The sequence below is a fragment of the Benincasa hispida genome, chromosome 4 (genome assembly GCF_009727055.1).
Source record: "Benincasa hispida cultivar B227 chromosome 4, ASM972705v1, whole genome shotgun sequence".
NCBI classification, from domain to species: Eukaryota; Viridiplantae; Streptophyta; class Magnoliopsida; order Cucurbitales; family Cucurbitaceae; genus Benincasa; species Benincasa hispida.
The window spans coordinates 42,376,983-42,397,776 of NC_052352.1; the positions used below are offsets into that span (position 1 = coordinate 42,376,983).

At 28.8% G+C, this 20,794-nt stretch overlaps 1 protein-coding gene across 10 annotated transcripts; it reads left to right on the top strand.

The window, feature by feature from the left end:
- Positions 1–339: 339 nt before the first annotated feature.
- LOC120075315 (type IV inositol polyphosphate 5-phosphatase 3-like) lies at positions 340–19,563 on the top strand. 10 transcript variants are annotated; one of them, XM_039028588.1, is made up of 11 exons: positions 340–500; positions 12,490–12,665; positions 12,769–12,931; positions 13,157–13,237; positions 14,019–14,091; positions 14,186–14,290; positions 14,547–15,402; positions 15,820–16,004; positions 17,304–17,412; positions 18,307–18,449; positions 18,878–19,563. In XM_039028588.1, exons 2-11 carry the CDS (start codon positions 12,636–12,638, stop codon positions 19,077–19,079), a joined length of 1,947 nt encoding a protein of 648 aa, XP_038884516.1. In that variant the 5' UTR covers positions 340–500; positions 12,490–12,635; the 3' UTR covers positions 19,080–19,563. The 10 variants fall into 10 exon arrangements, with proteins under 10 accessions (XP_038884516.1, XP_038884515.1, XP_038884519.1 ...); XM_039028587.1 differs by having other exon boundaries at positions 363–500; positions 12,419–12,665; XM_039028591.1 differs by having other exon boundaries at positions 390–500; positions 12,617–12,665; positions 12,814–12,931.
- The last annotated feature ends 1,231 nt before the right edge of the window (positions 19,564–20,794 follow it).

Below are 20,794 nucleotides of genomic sequence, written 5' to 3' on the forward strand. Positions count from 1 at the left end.
TAAAATGAAGTGTTACTTGATATACTCGCGAAAGTTCAAGAATTAAATGGATACGATTATTAGTTATGAATTTAAATTTATACAACCATTTAAAAAAAAACAAACATAATTTTAAAAAATGAAAAATTAATTATCAAATAATTAACAAACACACTAAATTATTAAAAATGAAAACAGAAAACCAACCAGATACAATTTATTGGATACAAAATACAATAATTAAAAGTATATCTTAACTTTTTCCTAAAATATTATAATAATAATTAATTTAATTTTCAAGTTCAACATAATTGGCGGAATAAAATATTGGTCCCTGTTGTCAAAACTGTGATGCGACCCATCGAATTTTGAGAACCTCTCTCTTCAATATTATATAACAATCAAATTGGCTCTCCAAATTACATCAATTTTCCTGAAGAAACAAAAGAAAGAGCTTAATTACAACACTTTCCTCAGAGATTCTGCAGATTACAACACAGCCTCTGTTCATATAATTCCAGGTTCTTTCTCTTTCCCTTAAAAATAAATTCATTTACTTTCTCTTTAGATTATTACCTCTGAACTTGAAAATTCAGTTTGTTTTAATTATAAATTACCAAAAACACTCGGAGTCAGTTTGTTTGGTTGAAATGGGATGGGCTTGGAATGGAACGTAACAAGAAATCCATGTTCGACTTGTAATACCAAACTCGTTCTGTTTCATGATTTTCAATCGAACCCTTTTTTCAACTGTTTTTACATTTAGCGATTTTATTTCCCTTCTGTCCTTGATATATTGCGCATTCCAACACTCATCTAATTCTCAGTAATCCTGATGAATTCTTATTTATCTTCTTTTTTGTTTTCTGTTCTTCGCTTGGTTTTAATTTTCAGATATTTTACTTACAAAATCCTTCATTCTTGGTCTAATTTGCAATAATTTTTTTTTAAATGATTTTTTCCATATAAATTCTGTTTAATTCAGTGAAATAATTTGTTTAGCTGATTTTTTTCCCTTTAATTTGTTTTCTGTGGCATTTTTTTTAAAGAAAAGTGTTAATGGTTCTTCCGGTTCATGGTTTCAAATGGCAAAGAAGGACCAGCAAGCAATCCTCTTTCATTCCTTCAAAGAAAAAGGAAAAAAGAAATGACTTTTTTAAAGTCAAGAAAAGACCCTAAAATTTTGTTATTTATTTAAAAAAACATCCTTATATTTTTATAAATTTCAATATTACTCCGAACATTTGTAAACGTTATATAACTATTTTTTAGCAGAAATTTTGTAAGTATTTTCTCGAGAAAAACGTACTTGAATGTTGTGGTAATGATCCAAAACGAAAAAATAGCTTACCTTATTATTTTATCACTGCCGTTGTAATTTCCAATTTATGTTTAAAATTTAAAAAAAAAATTACTCTCTAACTTTTAAAGTATAGGGATAGGGATATTTAAAATTAAAAAAAAAAAAAAAAAAAAAAAAAAAGGGGCAAATTTTAGGAATAATTTCAATAATTTAGCCAAAATATAAATAGAATGTGTTTTGATTTATTCTTTCCTCTCTGAAGTGATACGTTTTGTATGTTTTTAGGATAAGTGTTTTTTTTTTTTTTTTTAAATTTGTAGTGGTTGTATGAAAAATTTAATATTTACAAACTGTGGTGGTAATGCTTCAAATCAAAATTTGACTTAAAGAATGGATTTGCCCGACGCGAATATATTAAAGTAAAAGGAAAAAAGAAAAAGAAAAAAGAAAGTCCCACTAATTAAAGTTTTCACTATTTTTTAAAAAATAATAATTATTCATTTTAACAAGCTTTTGCAAATGTAACCAATGGACATCTATGTGGAAAAATAAAATATTATAATATAGATAGCCCCAACATAAAAACTCTACTTGTTTTTAAGGCTCTACCTAATATCTCCACCTTTTCTCCAAGGAAAAAAAAATTATTAAGCCACAGTCCAAAAAAAAAAAGTGCTTTAGACCCTAAAAAACCAATGAAGGCTAAAATTAATGCAATTAAGGTATATTATCAAAATTAAATATTTAAAAAAAAATAACATAAATAATGTCAAAACTTAAATCAAACCAACAAAATCAAAATAATCGACTGAAAACACCTTCATATCCAAAAGAGATAAAAAAAAAAATTAATATTCATCATAATCAAACACACAACATCTAACAAAATACAAATAAAATCATGACATTATGAATATAATGTACTATATATAAGGAATATAATTTATATAACTCATACACGCAGGAGTGGTCATTGAAACCACTAAAACTAAACCGTTTTTAAGAACTACATTGAAAAAATCAATGAAAACGAAATATTCGATTTGGTTCGATTTGGTTTTAGTTTCAAAAGTGAATTAAAAATCATATCGAACCGTATATATATATAAAAGTTCAAGGTTCAATTGCAGCAGCTCAATCTCCCCTCTCGATTGATCTTCTCAGTCTCATATCTCTTAGGTGGTCAGGCCTCCTCTCTGATTCTCTCTCATCTCCCTCAGTCCCTCGTCTGACGTCTCCATTCGGCGTTTATGCCTCTCTAAGTCTCTCAATCCCTCTCCCTCCACCCCTTTAGTCCCTCTCTCGTCTCTCAATCTATCCAGCAGCCTTTTTTACTTCGTCTCTCTCAATCTCTCTCAGGTCTTATGATCCCTTATCTCCCTCTCTCAGGCCAAACAGTCATCTTCATCTCCCTCCATTCAAAATTCATCTCTCTCAGCCTGTGTTTCTTTTAACACAAAAAAAAAAAAAAAAAAAAACCCGAAACAAACCAAAAATTGCATATATGCAGTTTGGTTCAATTCGATTTGAACTGATAAATCGATTTGGTTTCACTTCGCATATAAAAATTTAAAATTTTCCATTTGATTTGGTTTGACCATCAAATTGAATTGAGGTCACCTCTGGATATACAATCATATCAAATATGTTTGCTAATACACAAATAAAGGTAATATTGAAATAATAGAAAATACGGAAACTGGATTAAAATTTTAGTTATGTTTGAAAATTTAGAAAAAAAAACAAAATCATTGTTAGATTTGTAAATGATGTCAGTTTCTGTTTTTTTTTTTTTTTTTTTTATTTAGCAATATAAACTTAAATAATTACACGCCATTAAGTTTTGTTAATTATAGTTAATTAATATTAACAAACATACTATTTTTGTTCCTTTTAATATAATACGACTATTTTACAATATAAATGCTTAAAAAACATAAAACTAGTGATTGTTTACTTCTTGTATTAATTAAAAAAAAAACTGATGAAAATTCCATTTAATAATAATTTATATTTCTGATTTCATAAATTAATATTATAAAAGTTTTGTCTTGTCTTATTTTTAGTAAAATTTACAAAGTATTAAGAAATTAAAGTTCTGTTTTCATCTTCTTGTCCATCAATTTGCCTTTTTGAAAGATATTTTCTGAAATATCATTTATTTTTCAAAAACGGTAGAGTGGAAATATATGTGGGTGGCTAAATTATAAAAAATGTACCTTAACTTTACATTTTGTATAAAAAATATCTCTAAATTTTTAAAAATTTTAAAAATATCTATAAATCTTCAAAATGAGTTAAAAAATACAGTTAGTTTTGGACGAAGACCATTAAAGTTCTGTTTAAAAAATACTCCTAAACTTTCAAATTTTCAAAAATATCCTTAACTTAATAAAAGTTAAAAAATAACTCCACCATTAGTATTTAAACAAAAACCGTTGATTCCTTGCGAGAAAAATAACTTTAAAGATTAAAACAAAAGGTTAAAAAAATGCTCTTATCATTAATATGGTGATCAATTTGTTTGAAGTTATAAAGATATCCTCATTTTTCAATTAAAAATTTTTAGAAACAAGACATAAATAACCTCATTATATAGATATCCTCCTTTTCAACTAAAAGGACCAATTTTTTAAAAAAATTACATAGATATCCTCATTTTTCACATAGTTACTCTCATATCTCTCTTAAATTTTCAATTCTTAGTTTACATTATTTTTTTTCAACAACCAAAATTTTAAGTCAAAACATAAAACCCCACAAAATTCTACAAAATTCCAAAATCAAAATCCCCTCTTAAAATATATCAACAAAATAAATATTCAAATAAGAAATGTATTTGACTATTAACACACGACTACTATCATACAATTTTGTTAAAATTGTCAAGTCTTAAAATCATTTGGTGCTTTATTTATTAATTTTCTTCTTAGTATAGTTCATATACTTTAATTATTTTATTTATTTTGGATAAACAAGTGTCAAATAGTTAACAAAAAGGAGAGTAATATTGTATTGAAGAAGGGAGAGGAGAAAAAGATGGAAAATAAAGAGGTAAGGAGGTATTAACGGTTTCTGTCCATATAACGGGAAGGGTGTTTTTTTAACATTTTTTTAAAGTTTAAAGGTATTTTTGAAATTTTTAAAAGTTCATGAGTATTTTTTAAACAAAATTTTAATGGTTTCCATTCAAAACTAACGGTAAATGTATTTTTGAACTCATTTTGACAGTTTAGGGATATTTTTTAAACTTTTAAAACATCAGAGACATTTTTGACACAAAGTATAAAATTCATGGACATTTTTTATAATTTAAACCACATATTATACCCATTTTTTAAATAAAATAATATAACAATTCAATTCACAATACAATTTCTTTTAGGACAATTCACAATACAATTTTATTAGAACTAATACTAAAAACTAAAGAATATCATTTTTCCAGTTTATAGATTTAAGGGAAAATATATTAATTGGTCCTAATGCTTACATTTTTTATATTTAAATTTGGAGTGATTTCAATTTAGGTTCTTAAGATTTCAAAATGTTATAGTTTAGTCTCAAAATGTTATAGTTTAGTCTCTTAAGTTTTCAGTTTTATTTCAATTTAATCTCTAAATTTTGATATTTATATTTTTGACTTCTACTTTTCATTGAATATTTATTTTCAATTTTGACAGTTTTGACATTGATATCTATTGATTAATTTAAAATTAATTTAATAGTAATGAGAACTAGTAAAAATTAAATATTTTTTTTATAAAAAAAAATCGATACACATATTGACACTAACAATTGAAGGTGAGTATTTAATGAAAAATCAAATTTAAAAATATACATTTTGAAGCCTAGCTAATGATAAACTTGAAACAAAATTCAAGTCTCAAAAATAAAATTGTAACAGCCTGAAACTTAGAGATTAAATTAAATGAAGCTCAAAACTGAAAAGGACAAATTGTAAAACATTTTAAAATTTAGAAACTAAATAGAGGCTAAACCAAAAACCTATGGACCAAATAAATATTTTTTTGTAAAGTTCTAAATATCGAAATGAATTTAACTCAATGATAATTAAAACAGTCTTTTTATCCCTATAAGTCGAAAGTTCTATCCTACATTTTTATAATTTTTTTAAAAAAATACATCGTTATAATTGTTGTACTATATATGAAAGCGTCGGGTTCTAAAATGTATAGAAACATAGATTCCTTTTTTAATTAAAAAAACAAAAACAAAAACATGGCTTCTCTCTCTAGCACATGCATATACAACTTAGTCGGCTATTTATTTGCTGAAAATGAGACGGCTCAATTTTCCTTTTTTCTTTTCTTTCTAAATTTTTTTTATTGTTAAAAAGTCCTTCACTCCAATTTAGTTCAATTATTTGAGTTACAAATTTCTTCAATTCAAATAACATTTATTAAAAAAGAACTCAATCCAATCCAACTATGAAATATTTGGATCGAGTTACTCAGATCATTTATTTAAAAATTTTCTCTAGAAAGAAGTAAAATATAAATATGTAAAAATCTGAATTAATTATTTTCATATATTGAATTATGATCAACAAGTTAACAACTCAATTTGAATTTATATAATGAATTTTTTTTTCAAAGTACTAAGAAACTATTTCTAAAAATTGTTGGAGAATAAATTATTAAAAAAATAATGAAATTAAATAAAGTTAAAACCAATATATGTATAAATAATTGATATATAAGTTAAAAAATATATATTTTAAACTTAATAATAAGTTTGAGTTGGTTTGGATTATATCAGGTGAATCCATAAACCAAACCAACCTATTAAATTTTTATTTATTTAAATTTAAATTAATTTAAATGAGTTAATATCTCAATCCAAATCGTACGAATTAAGTTAGATTGATTGATTTTTTTTCGAATCATTGAATTTTTTGAAACCTCCTGATTATTACTATGTTATCTTTGGAGTTCAATGCTGACATGCCTTAAAGACATTTATTTAAATAAAAGACAAGAAAACGGTATTGGTTTCTCTAACACGAGGGCCATCCCTTTAGAAATGGGTTGCGGCCCCTTTTTTGGCAACACAATCACAATAGTAAATTCCCCCATACCCCACACTTCTTTTTCCCTATATTTTATGGAAAAAAAGGTACTAATTTTAAAATTATAACGGGAAGTCGGATATCTTAAATGTTAATAATTCGATTTCAATCCCTAATTTATTGAAGATACAATTTAAAAATGAAGGAAAAAGATTATTTTGGTCTCCAGGTTTTGATTCTAATTTTTATTTGAACTCTAAGTTTTAAAATATTACATTCTTACCTTTGAATATTGAATTTAATTTCTATTTGATTCTTAAATTTTATACTGTTATACTTTTATGGTTGATTTTAAAGTTTTATTTTCATTTGATTTTTAGATTTCAATATTAACATTTCTGCCGTTGATCTTTTTATACTAAATACACATTAATGGTTTTTAATGTTCATTGATTAATTTAAACGAATTAACTTAATTATATTGGAATCAGATTTAACTAATTTTTCATCACAATTAAAATTAATTAAAAAATGTCACATCATAATTATTTAAAATTAATTGACTGAAAATTAACATGAAAGACCATAAGTGAGCATTTATTAAAACTTAGAGGTAAAAGTATAAAATACCGAAACATTGGGATCAAATAAAAATTAAACTAAAAACAAGAGTAAAAATGTAATATTTGAAAACCTAATAATTAAATAGAAATCAAACTAAATTTAGAGATAAACAATGAAATATGGATAATTTCTTAGAGTATGGAGAACTCATTCTATTTATGATTTACCAAGTCAACATCATTTTAAAAATGACGTGAGATCTACTAATATTAAATAATTAGTTATGAAGATGCGAACCTACCATATGAAAATAACATGGTATTTTTAAGTTGAAATTTGTTGCTATATTAAAAAACTTATATATTTCTATATCTCTTATATTTAAATTGAATTACTAAATGGAAAGGAAAATATATAAGTAAACATATAATTTATATAAAAAAAGAAGAAAATATATAAGTAAAATATTGAATTATATAAATAAATTCAAGTAGAGATTGAGTTGTTCAGACATTTGTACCTCCTCACATAGGGTATGCCATATTTTTGGATTCACAATTTAAAGCTTGATACCTTAACCTTCAAGTCATTTTTTTTTTAGAAAAAATATTATTATTTTATTTTAATCTTTAAAAAATATTATCTTTGATTTTCAATTGATTTATTAATTAAAGGGAGGCATATGGGCCATTTAAAATATAGGCATTAACAAAATCAATACAATAGAGTCAATATTGTCAAGATTCTAATGATTTTGATAGAACAATATAAGATTGAGCATGTCATGTGCTTGTCTTTGTTGTGCTCTTACAAGTGGAAGATGAAAGCTATAGAAAAAGTCTCATGGGCCAAAAAGCCTAAACTTTACAAAATATTTATTATTAAATAAATTTGGTTGTTAAGCTTTGAAAATAAAATTTTGTTAGTTGATATGAACATAAATCAATCACAATAATAATTATATTATCGATGTCGAAGGTTGAAGATATAATTTTTTTCACTTAATATATTCTAAAAAGGAAAAGCAAAATTATTTTTGTTTTTCCTTTTTTAATCAAAATCGTGTAGTTATGACATCACAATATTCCTTGGTCTCTTAACTCCGAAGTAAATATCATTCCACCTGGAAAAGTAATCTACAAGCAATTTCCATTATGTTTAAAGTTTTTTTTTCTTTTTTTTTTTTTTTTGGAATTATTTCAAAGTTCTAAAAGTTTCTGTTTTATTTTTTTTAAAATTAAAAAATAAAAATAAGAATTAACAATTTTCGAAACATACTTGAAACGAATCTCAAATCTATGTATTTTAGACCATATAATAGAATAGTCATTCTTTAAATAAAAATATGTATAATAAAATAATAAAATAATTTTTTAAAAAAACTAAAATAATTACGATTCCGTTTCGTAACTATTTAATTTTGTTTTTAATTTTTTATTTTCAAAAATTAAACTTATTTTCATTTTTTTTTAATAACAATTTGCATCTTTCTTAAGTAAAATGATTTAAGTCTTAGCCAAATTTCAAAAAAAAAAAAAAAAATTAAAATATATTTTTTTGTTTTAAAAAATTGACTTCATATTTTAAACTATTGATAGAAAATAGATAACAAAAGAAGAAATTTAAAGGTGGAAGTAGTATTTATAGGTTAATTTAAAAAATTAATAAAAGAACATATCTAAAATTTAAAGATGTCCAACTCTTTTAAATTTTTGTAAAACTAGCCTTTCCTATAATTAATCTTTAAACTATGTAACTGGGATGATGTGATTAATTTATTGATTTGATTATTTGATTATTATTTTATTAATTTAGGAGAAGTCTGCTTTAGAAGTTTTTTTCTTCTTCTTTTAATTTTAATTAATTATTTAATTATTTATTTATTTGGAGCAACGTTTTAAAAGCGTCCTTACTCTGTCGTAATTTTGTTTATCATAATAAATACGACCGTTGCTTTTAGCACTGTCTAGTTCAACTCAATTTACCAAATTATTGTTAAAATCTTATTTCAACTTATTTAATTATTTTGTATTGTTCTTTTCTAAAGTTAATTGCTAACAGTGAAAAGAACCATATTTTCCTCAATACATTTTCGATCTAATTTATATTTAATTTTTAAGTTTCAAATTATTACTTTTTACTTGTGATGGTTGAGTTTTATTGCTAGAATTTTATTTTAATTTGGTTATTAGGACTTTGAAAATCATATTTTTAACCTTACTCGTTTTTTTCCTATTCTAAATGCCACTTTAGTTCTTGATATTAATATACATTAATTAGTGAAAAATAATTACATTAATTATAACAAATTAGTTTCCACTAATCTTTCATCATTATTAAAGTTAATTAAAAATTTAACATTATAATTATTTTAAATCAATTAACTAACAATTGAATGAGCCTTGGTAGAAGTTTAAGGGTAAAAATATAAAATATTAAAATATAGGAATCAAACGAAAACTAAACTGAAAGTTTAAAGGTAAAAATTTCATCTCTAAAAAAGGTAAAAGTATAACATTTTAAATTTTTTTGACCAAGTAAAAATTAAACTCGAATTTTAGAAATAAATTAAACTGACCAAAACGGTAATTTTTTTCCTTTCAATTAAAAAATTGAGATGATTTCAAATATAATGGAGTGACAATAAAGTCAACATGGTGGCTGATACAAATCAAAAGATGATCAATTCTATACCTTTTTAACGGTAAAAACTATAATTTTTTAAAGTCAACAAAATAAATAATGACAATTTCTGGGAAAAAAAAAGGCAATAACAATAAATAATGACAGTTGAAGATGTTGAAACATAAACAGTCCCAACAAAATTTTCTGTGGTACTGTAAGGCATGAATTAAATGTGCATTTACATCTAACAATGGCATCACAACCAATCACATTTTTTTTAGTTGAAAATTCAAAATTTTAATCTCAATTGAGATATCTATATTCTTGATTAGTGGAATTTATATTTTATGTAGATGTAACAACTTTTTATTTTCGAAATAAAGCTAGCATCGATAATAAAATAGTAATAATAAAAAAAACCAATATTTATCATGATGGTAGTCTCAATGTATATTTTTAACCATATTATGATATCACAAGTGTACCATTAAAAACGTGCAAAATAAAGTGAAGTAAACCAAGAATATATCTCATAATGAGAAAGACATTTAAATTTGATACAGGAGACCGTTAGACTTTTACTTTAAAATACTTTTCATTAATGTTATAAACTTAATTATTTTTTAGCTTAGGTTATAAACTTAGTTGAAGATAAGTTTATATAATATGATATTTGTCGAATAGACACAAATTATGAGAACATATTAGATTATCAATGAAAAGTTAGAAATTTTTACCTAGTCTCTTGGAAATTTAGATGTCAAAATAATAAAATTTCTACTCTTATAGTGCTTTGTCTTTCTTTTAAATTGTATATCGGTAAAAGAGGTAGTAAATATCAATTACTACTAATTTACACTAATAATTGTAAACTGAAAAATGATTTAACTAAATTAACAAATATTTTATCTTATCAATCAACTTAACATTTAAATTTCTTCCATAATTTATTTATAAAAAAAAGCCTTCCATAATTATTTTTACACTTTCAAAATGATCTCAAACTAGTTATATAGAAAAAAAAATGGTCAAATTGTACCTTTGCCAGAAAGAAAAAGATTCAAACAGGACTAAATCGAAGGTTTAAAATATTTTGTTAAAAAAAATTATAAAGTCAAAAGTACAAAGAAAATATTTAGATTAAGGTTTATTGGGTAGATTATATTCACTCCAGTAACAATTTTTTTTCTCAATGAATTAATTAAAATATCAATGTGAAATCATTGATATATAAACATATAAATTTAATAACATGATAACTCTCTAATTAAAGTTCTAACAACAATATTTATTGGATAATGATTAGGTACAATCTAAACCACATATAATTTTATACTCCCATTTTTTAATATACAAAAGAAGAAATTAAACAAATTATTCTTTCGAAAAATATGTGAGAGTTTTTTACTGAACAAATAGGTACAGTGTAGAATTTGCAATGGAGCGAGGTAGGGTTGGGATGCAAATGTACTCCCATCTCCATATTTGGGAATTTGTAATTTAATTCTATTCAATTCCCGTCTTTGCTCCATTCTCCTTTTTGAAGATCTAATTTTACAGATTGAGAGGATTTTTGCCAACCATAATACAGCCAGAACATCTCAGTACTTTTCTTTATTTATTATAGTAGAAAAGAAAAAAAAAATGAAGTCGGGGTGGAAATCAAGGAGAGCCACACGATTGAAGAGGGAGGGTAAAGGGCAAGATATATGCCACGTGGCGCAATCCACGTGATGGTGGAATGGTCTTCTAGCATCTTCTAAATCTCCCGCGTGGAAAAGCGGGAGGTGTGTGGCTCTTTGCCCGCCATCTGCCGCCCAATAACAAAGCAGCCTGTGTGTCTCACCTCTTCAACTTTGACCCTTTACAAAATCAATATTCAAAAGACCGTCATCTTTAATCCCGCTGGCCCCACCAATAACAAGCCAACCTCAATAATTCTTAATCATCATTTATTTACTTACTTTATTTTCTCCCCCCCTCCCCTTCAGCTCATAATTAGCCATATAACTTTTACACATTAAAAAGTAATTTTTCTTTAAAAAAATAAATTATCACATGATAATTTTTTATTAGGTACAACAAAGATCGCACAATAGATAAATACAATCAAGTTTAGTCCCAAATTTTTTTCTTAATTGTTTTCGATTTGTTTGTAACTTAACATATGAAATTTAATTTTACAAAAAAAATTGTAAGAAATTATATTTTTATTTTATATAATGTAATAACTAATATTGATGGTTTTTTTGGTTTATAGTTCCTTAATTTTTTTTTTTTGTGACTGTCATATTAGTATATAGAACAATTTGCGTCCAAATTTATGAAATATTTAGATACCAAAATTCATATTTTAAGTAGGTAACCGTTATTATTACATTTGTAACTTTTGTTGACTGTCAGACTAATTCACAATGGTTTTTTTTAGTATTACGAATATGAATAGTGAAGATTTGAACACTCCACTCACAAGAATAAGGAGAGATTTACGAGAGAAAGAAATAGAGCATTTATGAGATATTTTTTTAGAGCAATACTTGGATGTATCACAAAATCACTAATCACTATGCATTCCAACCTCACCACACTTAGCAAATGGATTAAAGTATTCCAAAAAATAAGTAAGAAGAATGTGTAAAAATGTCATATAATCGTAAAATTTGGAATAATAGAGACTATTAAAAAAAAATTTAGTAAAACAATTGCAGGATGAGAAATCGAATTTTAAGAAGGTCATGTCAATTATGGTTGAACTAAGTTAAGTAACACTATATTAAAACATTTTAAATATTAAAGATTTAATTAAGAAAATACTCTAGCAACAAGGCTTAAAATACATATTTAAAGCAATTTTCCTCTAAATGTAGAAAATAATTGTGGATTATTTTTTTATTATTAATTATTGGTAATTACAGTTGTTTCACAAAATTCTTTATAATTAATAAAAGCATCTGAAAACGAGAAAGTCATACATCCACTCTCCCAGCGCATAACTGCCGAATCAGAACTGGCTGCTCGTTTAGACGCATTCTTCTTCTTCTTCTTCATTCGTCAACTACTCAAGCTCTTGCTTCGTTATTCTTCCTTGTTCCTCTCTATTTCTCTGTTCTTAGTTCTATAGCTAGCTTACAGATGAGGCACAATTCCAAGAATCAACCTCAGGTACTTAACTCTCTCAATTTCTTCTCTCTCTCCCTCTACCTTTTTTCTCGCTGTTTGTTTGATTTTTTTGTTGTTAATTTCGAGAAGATGAGGAAATTTGCAGAGAACATGGGCTGAAATATGTTGTTTCGGTTGCTCCTGCCTACAGCTTTTCTGGCCGAGAGTGGTCTTGCGCAAATGGCTCAATATCAGCGCTAAAGAGTCGGATTACAGTGCCGATACCGAAGATGATGAAGATGTGAATTCTTCCGATTCTGAGACTGAAGGTGACGCTTCTAAACCCTTGAAATTGATTGAGTATTTTAGAATTATGGGATACTTGATATCCACGTTTTGCGTGATTGTTAAGGTAGCGAAAATGCAACGTGTTTTTGGTTTAGGTTTCTGTGCTTGGTGTGAGAATTTCATTGAATCTTCATGAGTTTAATGCAATACAGTATGCTATTTTGGGAATGCCTCGTGTTCTGATTTGAATATTTGATTGCTTTTAGCAGAATGTCGTTTTAGGGGAAGAGAATCACGCTTTAAGGTAGACAACAGTAACAGAGATGAACCACTGGTTGATGCTAATGGTAAATTTTGAAGTACATTAGCTTTCCCTTTACATTTCTCTTAATTACAATAAATGTACTTGAAGTACGTTCCAAAAGATTGACATTTGAAGACTCTGACAGGAAGATGTGCTTTAACTTACTTAAGATGTTTGAGAACAGAAATTGATCTAGGGCAAAGATACAGTGTGCAAAGAAAATTTATTGCAACCTATTCTCCCTATTAAGAGTAATGGATTAAATTTGATATATCTTCAAAATTTTGAAATAAATTCATAATTGTTTCTATTTGCAATTTGATAATCTTCAAACTAAGGAAATGGCTTTTTCCGGATGTTCATTGCGAGTGTTTGGACACTCCTTTCCTTTTAATCAAGTACTGTCAGATTTCAGCAGATACATACCTTTTTGTTTGACTACTTTAACCTCAACTTCTCACCATCTCCCTCTTTTACTTGAAGCTATTTGTACGTGCAAGATAATTGTTGCCTTTAATATATGATCATATTTCTCTAAGAAAATGAAGCTCTATTTGACCATCAAATCCAAATTCCAGAGTTCCATGCTCTCGTTCTCTTTATCTAGGATGCATAACGTTATGCTTTTCTCCTAAGATGAGGGTAGCTTTCAGCTGTATAAATTGCCGCCAAAGTTCTATTTGTGTGTGTTTGTTGGGGTGGGGGAGTAGGCAATTTCTAGAGGACCTGACTATTTTTTAACTTCTTCAGCTTTTTGGTAGAGGAACTCTAATTTCTTTTTATCTCAATTCATTGACTTATCATTAAATTGCTTCAAACTTTAGATGTGCTGCCGAGGTTGAGAAGAAGAAATTCAGAAACATTTAGGACACAATATATCAACACAAAAGAACTCAGGTACGATTGACCATTTGGAAATTATAGTAATTTGGAAAAGTTAGATTAGTATTTCTTTCTGTTGAGTTGAGCTATTTACTTTATCTTCTTTCAGAATATGTGTTGGGACTTGGAATGTTGGAGGAAAACTACCTCCTGAAGATCTAGATATTGATGGCTGGATAGATACCAATGAGCCGGCTGATATCTATGTCCTTGGGTGAGTTTTTTGTCTTTCTTTCTATCGCTTGTTTTCATTAAAAAAATATATTTTTGCTTTCTTAATGATTGAATTTTGGACTTCCAGATCATATGATGCTATTATCTTGAATTATATTTATTGATCAATTTGAGCAAAAAATATCTAGATTGATGTAATTAGTTATGGTACATTTTGTTCCATGTATTTATCTTATAATGTTTTTCTCGTGTTTTGTTAATTGTTATTAATAGTTAGTTCTGCTTTGCCTTTTCAGTCTCCAGGAGATTGTCCCATTGAATGCTGGAAATATATTTGGTGCTGAAGACAGTCGCCCAATTGCAAGGTGGGAAGATATTATCCGCGAAACATTGAATAGGGTTAGACCTGCTACAACCAAGATTAAGTGCTTTAGTGATCCACCATCTCCATCAAAGTTTAAGCCATCTGACGACATCCCAGATTTAGAGGAGGAGATTCTGCAGGAAAGTGATAGTGACATTGGTGAGGAAGTGCATCCATGTGATGAAGAATTCTTTGGCAAGGAAAATGTCGATGGACTAGTAGGTGATACAAATCTAAGCTTGAAATTCCCACTTTCTGAACTTTCTGCAAATACCAAATCAGGGATACTTGTAGAACAGGATTTAGTGAGGCAATATTCTTCTCCAAAGAGATTGGATCGGTTAAATTGCTTACGAACTGAAGACAGCACAGAGAATGACGAGGCTGTCTTACTACAGAACAGAAGACTAACTAAAATGCTTAGTGGGTCAGAAAGGATTGGTCTGTGTTGGCCCGAGCCTCCACTACACTTACTACCCCACAATGTTTTAGAGAGACCTAACTCATTTAAATCAATAAGATCGTTTAAAACATCCAAGTCCTTTGTTGCATATAATTCTTTCAAGTCAACCATGAATGAAATGCCATCAGGGATTGCTTTGCTTGGAGAAATTGATCTTGAGTCTCTCCTAAAACGAAAGAGAAGACCCTCATATGTTAGAATAGTAAGTAAACAAATGGTTGGTATTTTCCTCACAATATGGGTTCGTAGGAGTTTGCGAAGGCACATTCAGAATGTAAATGTATCTACTGTTGGTGTTGGTGTAATGGGCTACATTGGCAACAAGGTTCGCTCCCTTTTTCATTGTTCTTTAATGTTTGTTAATCTATTGATCCTGTTGTAGTTAGCTTGTTATGCAATCTTGTGAATTCTCTTATAACTTCATGTTGTCTTGGCTTTTACTAGAGTTTTAATGCAATGCAATATTATATCGTATATTGGTGCTGGTACCTTGAGATGCGAGCAGAGATGGATGAAAAATGATAGTGGAAATGACTAGTATTTGTTTGTGTTAATTTCTTCAATGAAAAAGATATTTAAATGGTTAGATAGTTTGGATTTTCTTCTGGTTGCCCTGGCTTGTTTCTTGTTACATTAAGCCAAACTATTTTAAGTATAACCATCTATACTGTGCTCATAATGCATCATGAATTCATAGTTCTAGTTGTCTCTTTATAATTGATCAAAGCATCTACTTCTTCAGGGATCCATATCTGTCAGCATGTCCATATATCAGACCCTATTTTGCTTTATATGCACTCACCTGACTTCAGGTGAAAAGGAGGGAGATGAACTTAAAAGAAATGCTGACGTGAGTGAAATACATCGAAGAACTCAATTCCATCCACTTAATGGTATTGGGTTTCCTAAAATAATCCACGACCACGAGTGAGTATACACAAGATGCCTATTAATATCTTCATATCTAATTGGGTTTTGTCTAGCTTCTTCTTCTATCCCCCATGTTAACTATCCATATTTCCTATATGCATGACGTGGCCATTGAAGTATTATTTTCCTACTTTAGTATCTGCACGTGAACTATACATATTCCCTGTAAGCATGACATGACAGTTTTCTTAGAAGGCTTACGTGGGGAAGAGATTTTAATTTACACCAGTCAAGCTACGGTTTGGAGCCCTACTTAATCGATTTGTTTCAGTTATTTCTTGCTCTTCGGGCATTTATTTGAAATAGAACCCCAACCTTCTTATTTGTCTCATACTGTATATTTTCTGCCTTTGGATCAGAGCTTAGGTCATTGAATTAGACCAATGCATATGAATTTCGTTCTTTCTCGAGATCAGACAGGAAAAATGTTTCTTTCCTCTTCTATATTCCTGTTTAGGAGATTTACTTTAATGAAGGTAACCTGCATGATCAGCAACTGTAATGTGCGAAAGGTCTTGGTATTTTAAAAAAAATTAACATGTACTTTCCAAAAAAGATGACTTTTCCTAATCACCAGATACTTATTTTTCCATTTATGTGGAACCTTCATTAGGTTTAGAATAGGGCGCAAGTCGATATATGCCTGTGACACTCAGAGAGTTTTGTACTTCTGTCGTTTTGTTATCCACTAATTGTAGATCTTTTTGAAATTTCTTTTAGGCTTTATGTGGAATTTGAACTTCCAGTCTTTCCTTATAGTACATGTTTCTATTTTGGAAAATAATTGTTTCTTATCCAAACGAAAGAACAAAAAATAACTATAGGACTATTTCAACCGTTCTTAAATATCTCAGAACAATCGTAGTTAGAAGGTAAAGGGCGGGAACATCTCGACTTAAAGCAAACAATGCAATAATAATCGACTTAGACTGAATTGGCCATGTGTTGATTTCGATAACCGAGATTCATAATACTGAATGCTCTTTCTCAAATATAAATTCTTTTTGTTCTTGCTATCTAAGGTTTGATAGCCTGCATGTTACTAGATATTCTTTCTCCCGATTTTCCAAAGACGCAGTAATGCGACACAGCTGCAATGCTGTGTTGCTAGGTTTTGATGATGCAGTTCTATCATCTTGATTTATTCTTAAAAAAATTGTAGCATTAGGTCATATTTTTGTCAACGAATATTAATGTAATTATTTCTGGAGATTAATGATCAGTCCTTGTATGTTTTGCTAGCCGCATGGGTTGTCCATGGTAATGCTCTGACAACTCATTCTCTTTCATTTGCAGGCGGATAATCTGGTTGGGTGATCTAAATTACCGCATCAACTTGTCTTATGAGAAGACAAGAGAGCTTATCTCGAGAAAAGAGTGGTCCAAATTAGCTGAGAATGACCAGGTACTTTCATAAAGCTAAATGTCTTGGGTTGTATTTATTTTTTATGAAACACAAATGCCTTGGGGTGTATGCATCCCAACTAAACTTCAAAATAGACGACACCTGAACTCCAGGCCTTTCTAGATTTTCTTAGTTTTTCTTTCTTTCCATAATCAATCAAAATAATGCCTTCTAATAAGTGAATAAGAAAAGAAAAATATTTTCTTTGCTAAAAATGTAGTATGTAATTGCTTAAAAGTTATGTACAAAATGCTAACATGAGCATAATTTAACTCGTTATGACATGCTCTCGACCATGCTCTCGATCGGAGAGTTCCTCCTCAATCCGCCTTTTAGAGGGAGGCCGTTTTTTGTGGTTTCCTGAGGTGTGTACTTTGTTGTGGGATATTTGGGGTGAGAGGAACCTAGTGAAGTTTGGTCCTTAGTGAAGTTTCATATCTTGTTTTGGGCTTTGGTTTCAAAGTTTTTTTTGTAACTATTCTTTAGGTAACATCTCTCTTTTGTGGAAGGTTTTCTCTTTTGTGATTTGTTTTTTTGTATGCTATTCTTTGGTTCTTTCTCAATGAAAGTTGTCGTTTCTATTAAAAAAAAAAAAAAAAAAAATTCCTCTACCCGTTGTTGGACTCAAAAGCCATGTACAAGGCATTTCAGTCTAATTCTTTTTTGATCTGTGCTTTGGAAACTGAAGTTTGTGCTCAAAAGCTAGGATTCTCCAGACATTATCTGTTGTCAGCTGGAAAAAGCAATTACTTAGCTAGTTCTTTATTGTAGTGCTTCAAGGAGATGGGAAGTGCTTAAGCAGGGGCTCTGGAATATGGTTAATTTGTGTCAAACTGTGAATGATGTGACAAAATGCCTACTTGTTCATTGAGTTTTTTCCTTACATTTTGTCAGTTATTGTGGGAGCTTAAAAAGGGTCGTGCATTTGATGGATGGACTGAGGGAAACCTAACTTTTGCTCCGACCTATAAATACGAGAACAATTCAGAGAAGTATTACGGCGAAGATCCAAAAGTTGGAAGGCGTACTCCAGCATGGTAAGCTTTTATTATTGCAGTACATGTTGATTTCGACATCTGATTTTATTTAGATGTAGATGGTCATTTTTATGCAATCTACAAATGCATTGATATCCATTTTTTGTGTAATTTTTATTCTCTGGACATCCTCGGTTAAAATACATGTATTTGTTGAAAGGGCAAGGATTAGACTGTATCTAATCCCATTCTGCCCATTTTCATTAATAAAAAGAATAAACATAACTTTTATTAAAAAAAAATAATCTGCCCAGTTTGGGCTGCATACTGCAGCTCAAGGCGCACTCAAGGCTTTTTTCTTGTCGAAATATGTTGGGCTGATTTAAAATATACAAATTTAACCTTTGAATTTTCACAAACTGGGAAGATAGATCTATGCACCCCCAGGAAGGTTTTAAATGCTGCTTGTTTGCTTGCTGCATTTTCAGGTGTGACCGTATACTTTCATACGGAAAGGGATTGAAATTGTGCAATTATAGGAGAACTGAAATTAAATTCTCTGATCATAGACCAGTGACAGCCACCTATGTGGCCGAGGTCGAGGTTTTCTGTCCCCGTAAGCTACAGCGAGCTCTAACATTTACAGATGCAGAGATCGAAAATGAGGAAGTAGCAATGGATGTATACTGATTTTTCATCAGTAGCTTAAATACAGCTTTAGTGGTGAGAATTTATCTAATCTTTCATATGCCTCGAATCGATGTTCGATGTTCGATGTTGCGTATGGAGGATTCTTTAAATCAACAAAGATAATTTGGAGTAGCTTTCTGGTGCAACAAATATTGCACGGAAAACCCAAAGAGCTTAATCTTTTATAAAAGCAAGATTCGGGCTATTTGGCTAACAAGATTGTGTTTGGAGAACATGTAGCTCATGAGCTTTGTTGATAACTTGTATCTTACTCCATTCTTTGGATCACATTCTTTCTGTAGTTAGAGATGTGCATTGCAGTGGTTGTGTACATGAGTTATGTGTAGGGTTTCATTTACAAAATATATGGGAATGTACTTCTCTTAGTTTCTTTCTACTTGCACAGGTTTTTCCAAGTATATGAGAGCCTAGCATTGTATAGCAATAAAGTTTGAATAATGTTTAGAGATTGAGTTTTGTATCATGTATTGTTTTGAACTTTTATCCTTTTTTTCTTTTGGGAGATTTGATGTATTTTCCAAGGGTAAGGCTACTATAATAGATGGTAGAAGATTCGAACTATAGACCTCTCGAATGTTAATATATCTGTATGTTAATTGAACTATGCTCGATTTGACAGGTAATTACTTTAATTGAGTATTGAAGAAGTTGATATTATATTAATATTCATAGATAATTTCTCGGGTTTTCCCCTTTTCTCTGTCTATTTAGAAATAAGACCCATTTTACTCCAAGTAGCGCAAAGACTTAAATCATATTGTAGGATGTGATCAATGGATAGAAAACAATTAAGGCCTAGTTTGGTTTCTGGTTTTTGTTTTTGAAACTTAAATTTATAGATACTACTTCTACTTCCAAATTTCGTTCTTTGTCATCTATTTTTTTTATCAATAGTTTAAAAAATCAAACTAAATTTTGAAAAAAAAAATAGTTTTTAAATTTATTTATTTGGAATTTGACTAAGAATTCAATCATTGTACTTAAGAAAGTTGCAAATCATTATAAAAAATGGAGAGAAAATATGCTTAATTTTCAAAAATGAAAAACAAAAAACGAAACAGTTACTAGAGAGGCTTAAGTAATTCGAATCAATTGGTTGAATCATGACTATGTGATTATAAATTTAGAAAAGAGTTGATTAAAGTTTTGTTCTAAAATGCTTTACTTAAAAATATGGTTCTAAGACCTTAATACATACGTTTGATGTATTATTTATTTATAAAGTAAACATAGAAGTAACTTCTAAGGGTTTAAAATGGTGTGGGAGGGAGAGCATCAAGTCTTCCAACACAATTGTTGTAAACCTTCATAGGATTAGGCTCATAGACTTCCAAACCAGGAAACTTGTACCAACCAGTAAAAGATTGAGCACATTTCTTCCCCATGACTTTGACGAAGACGCAACAATATAGATCTAATTCCTTCTTGCTTATATTGAAGTGGTAATTGTAAAGTTCTACTTGACATTTTGCACTCTTCATCATATCCAAACATGGTCGTAGATTTATTCCTCTATCCTCGTCCACCCACCCATCCCATATCGGTGAATTGTAGTCGTCGTCTGCCATGGAAGGTTGAGCTAAGGTTGCCAAGTTTATTGCCAATAAGAGAATTACCATTGCTCCCATTGTGTTAGTTCCGTTTGCCATTGCTAAGTCTTTGGTTTTTTTTAGTTTTGTTTTCTAATGCATTTG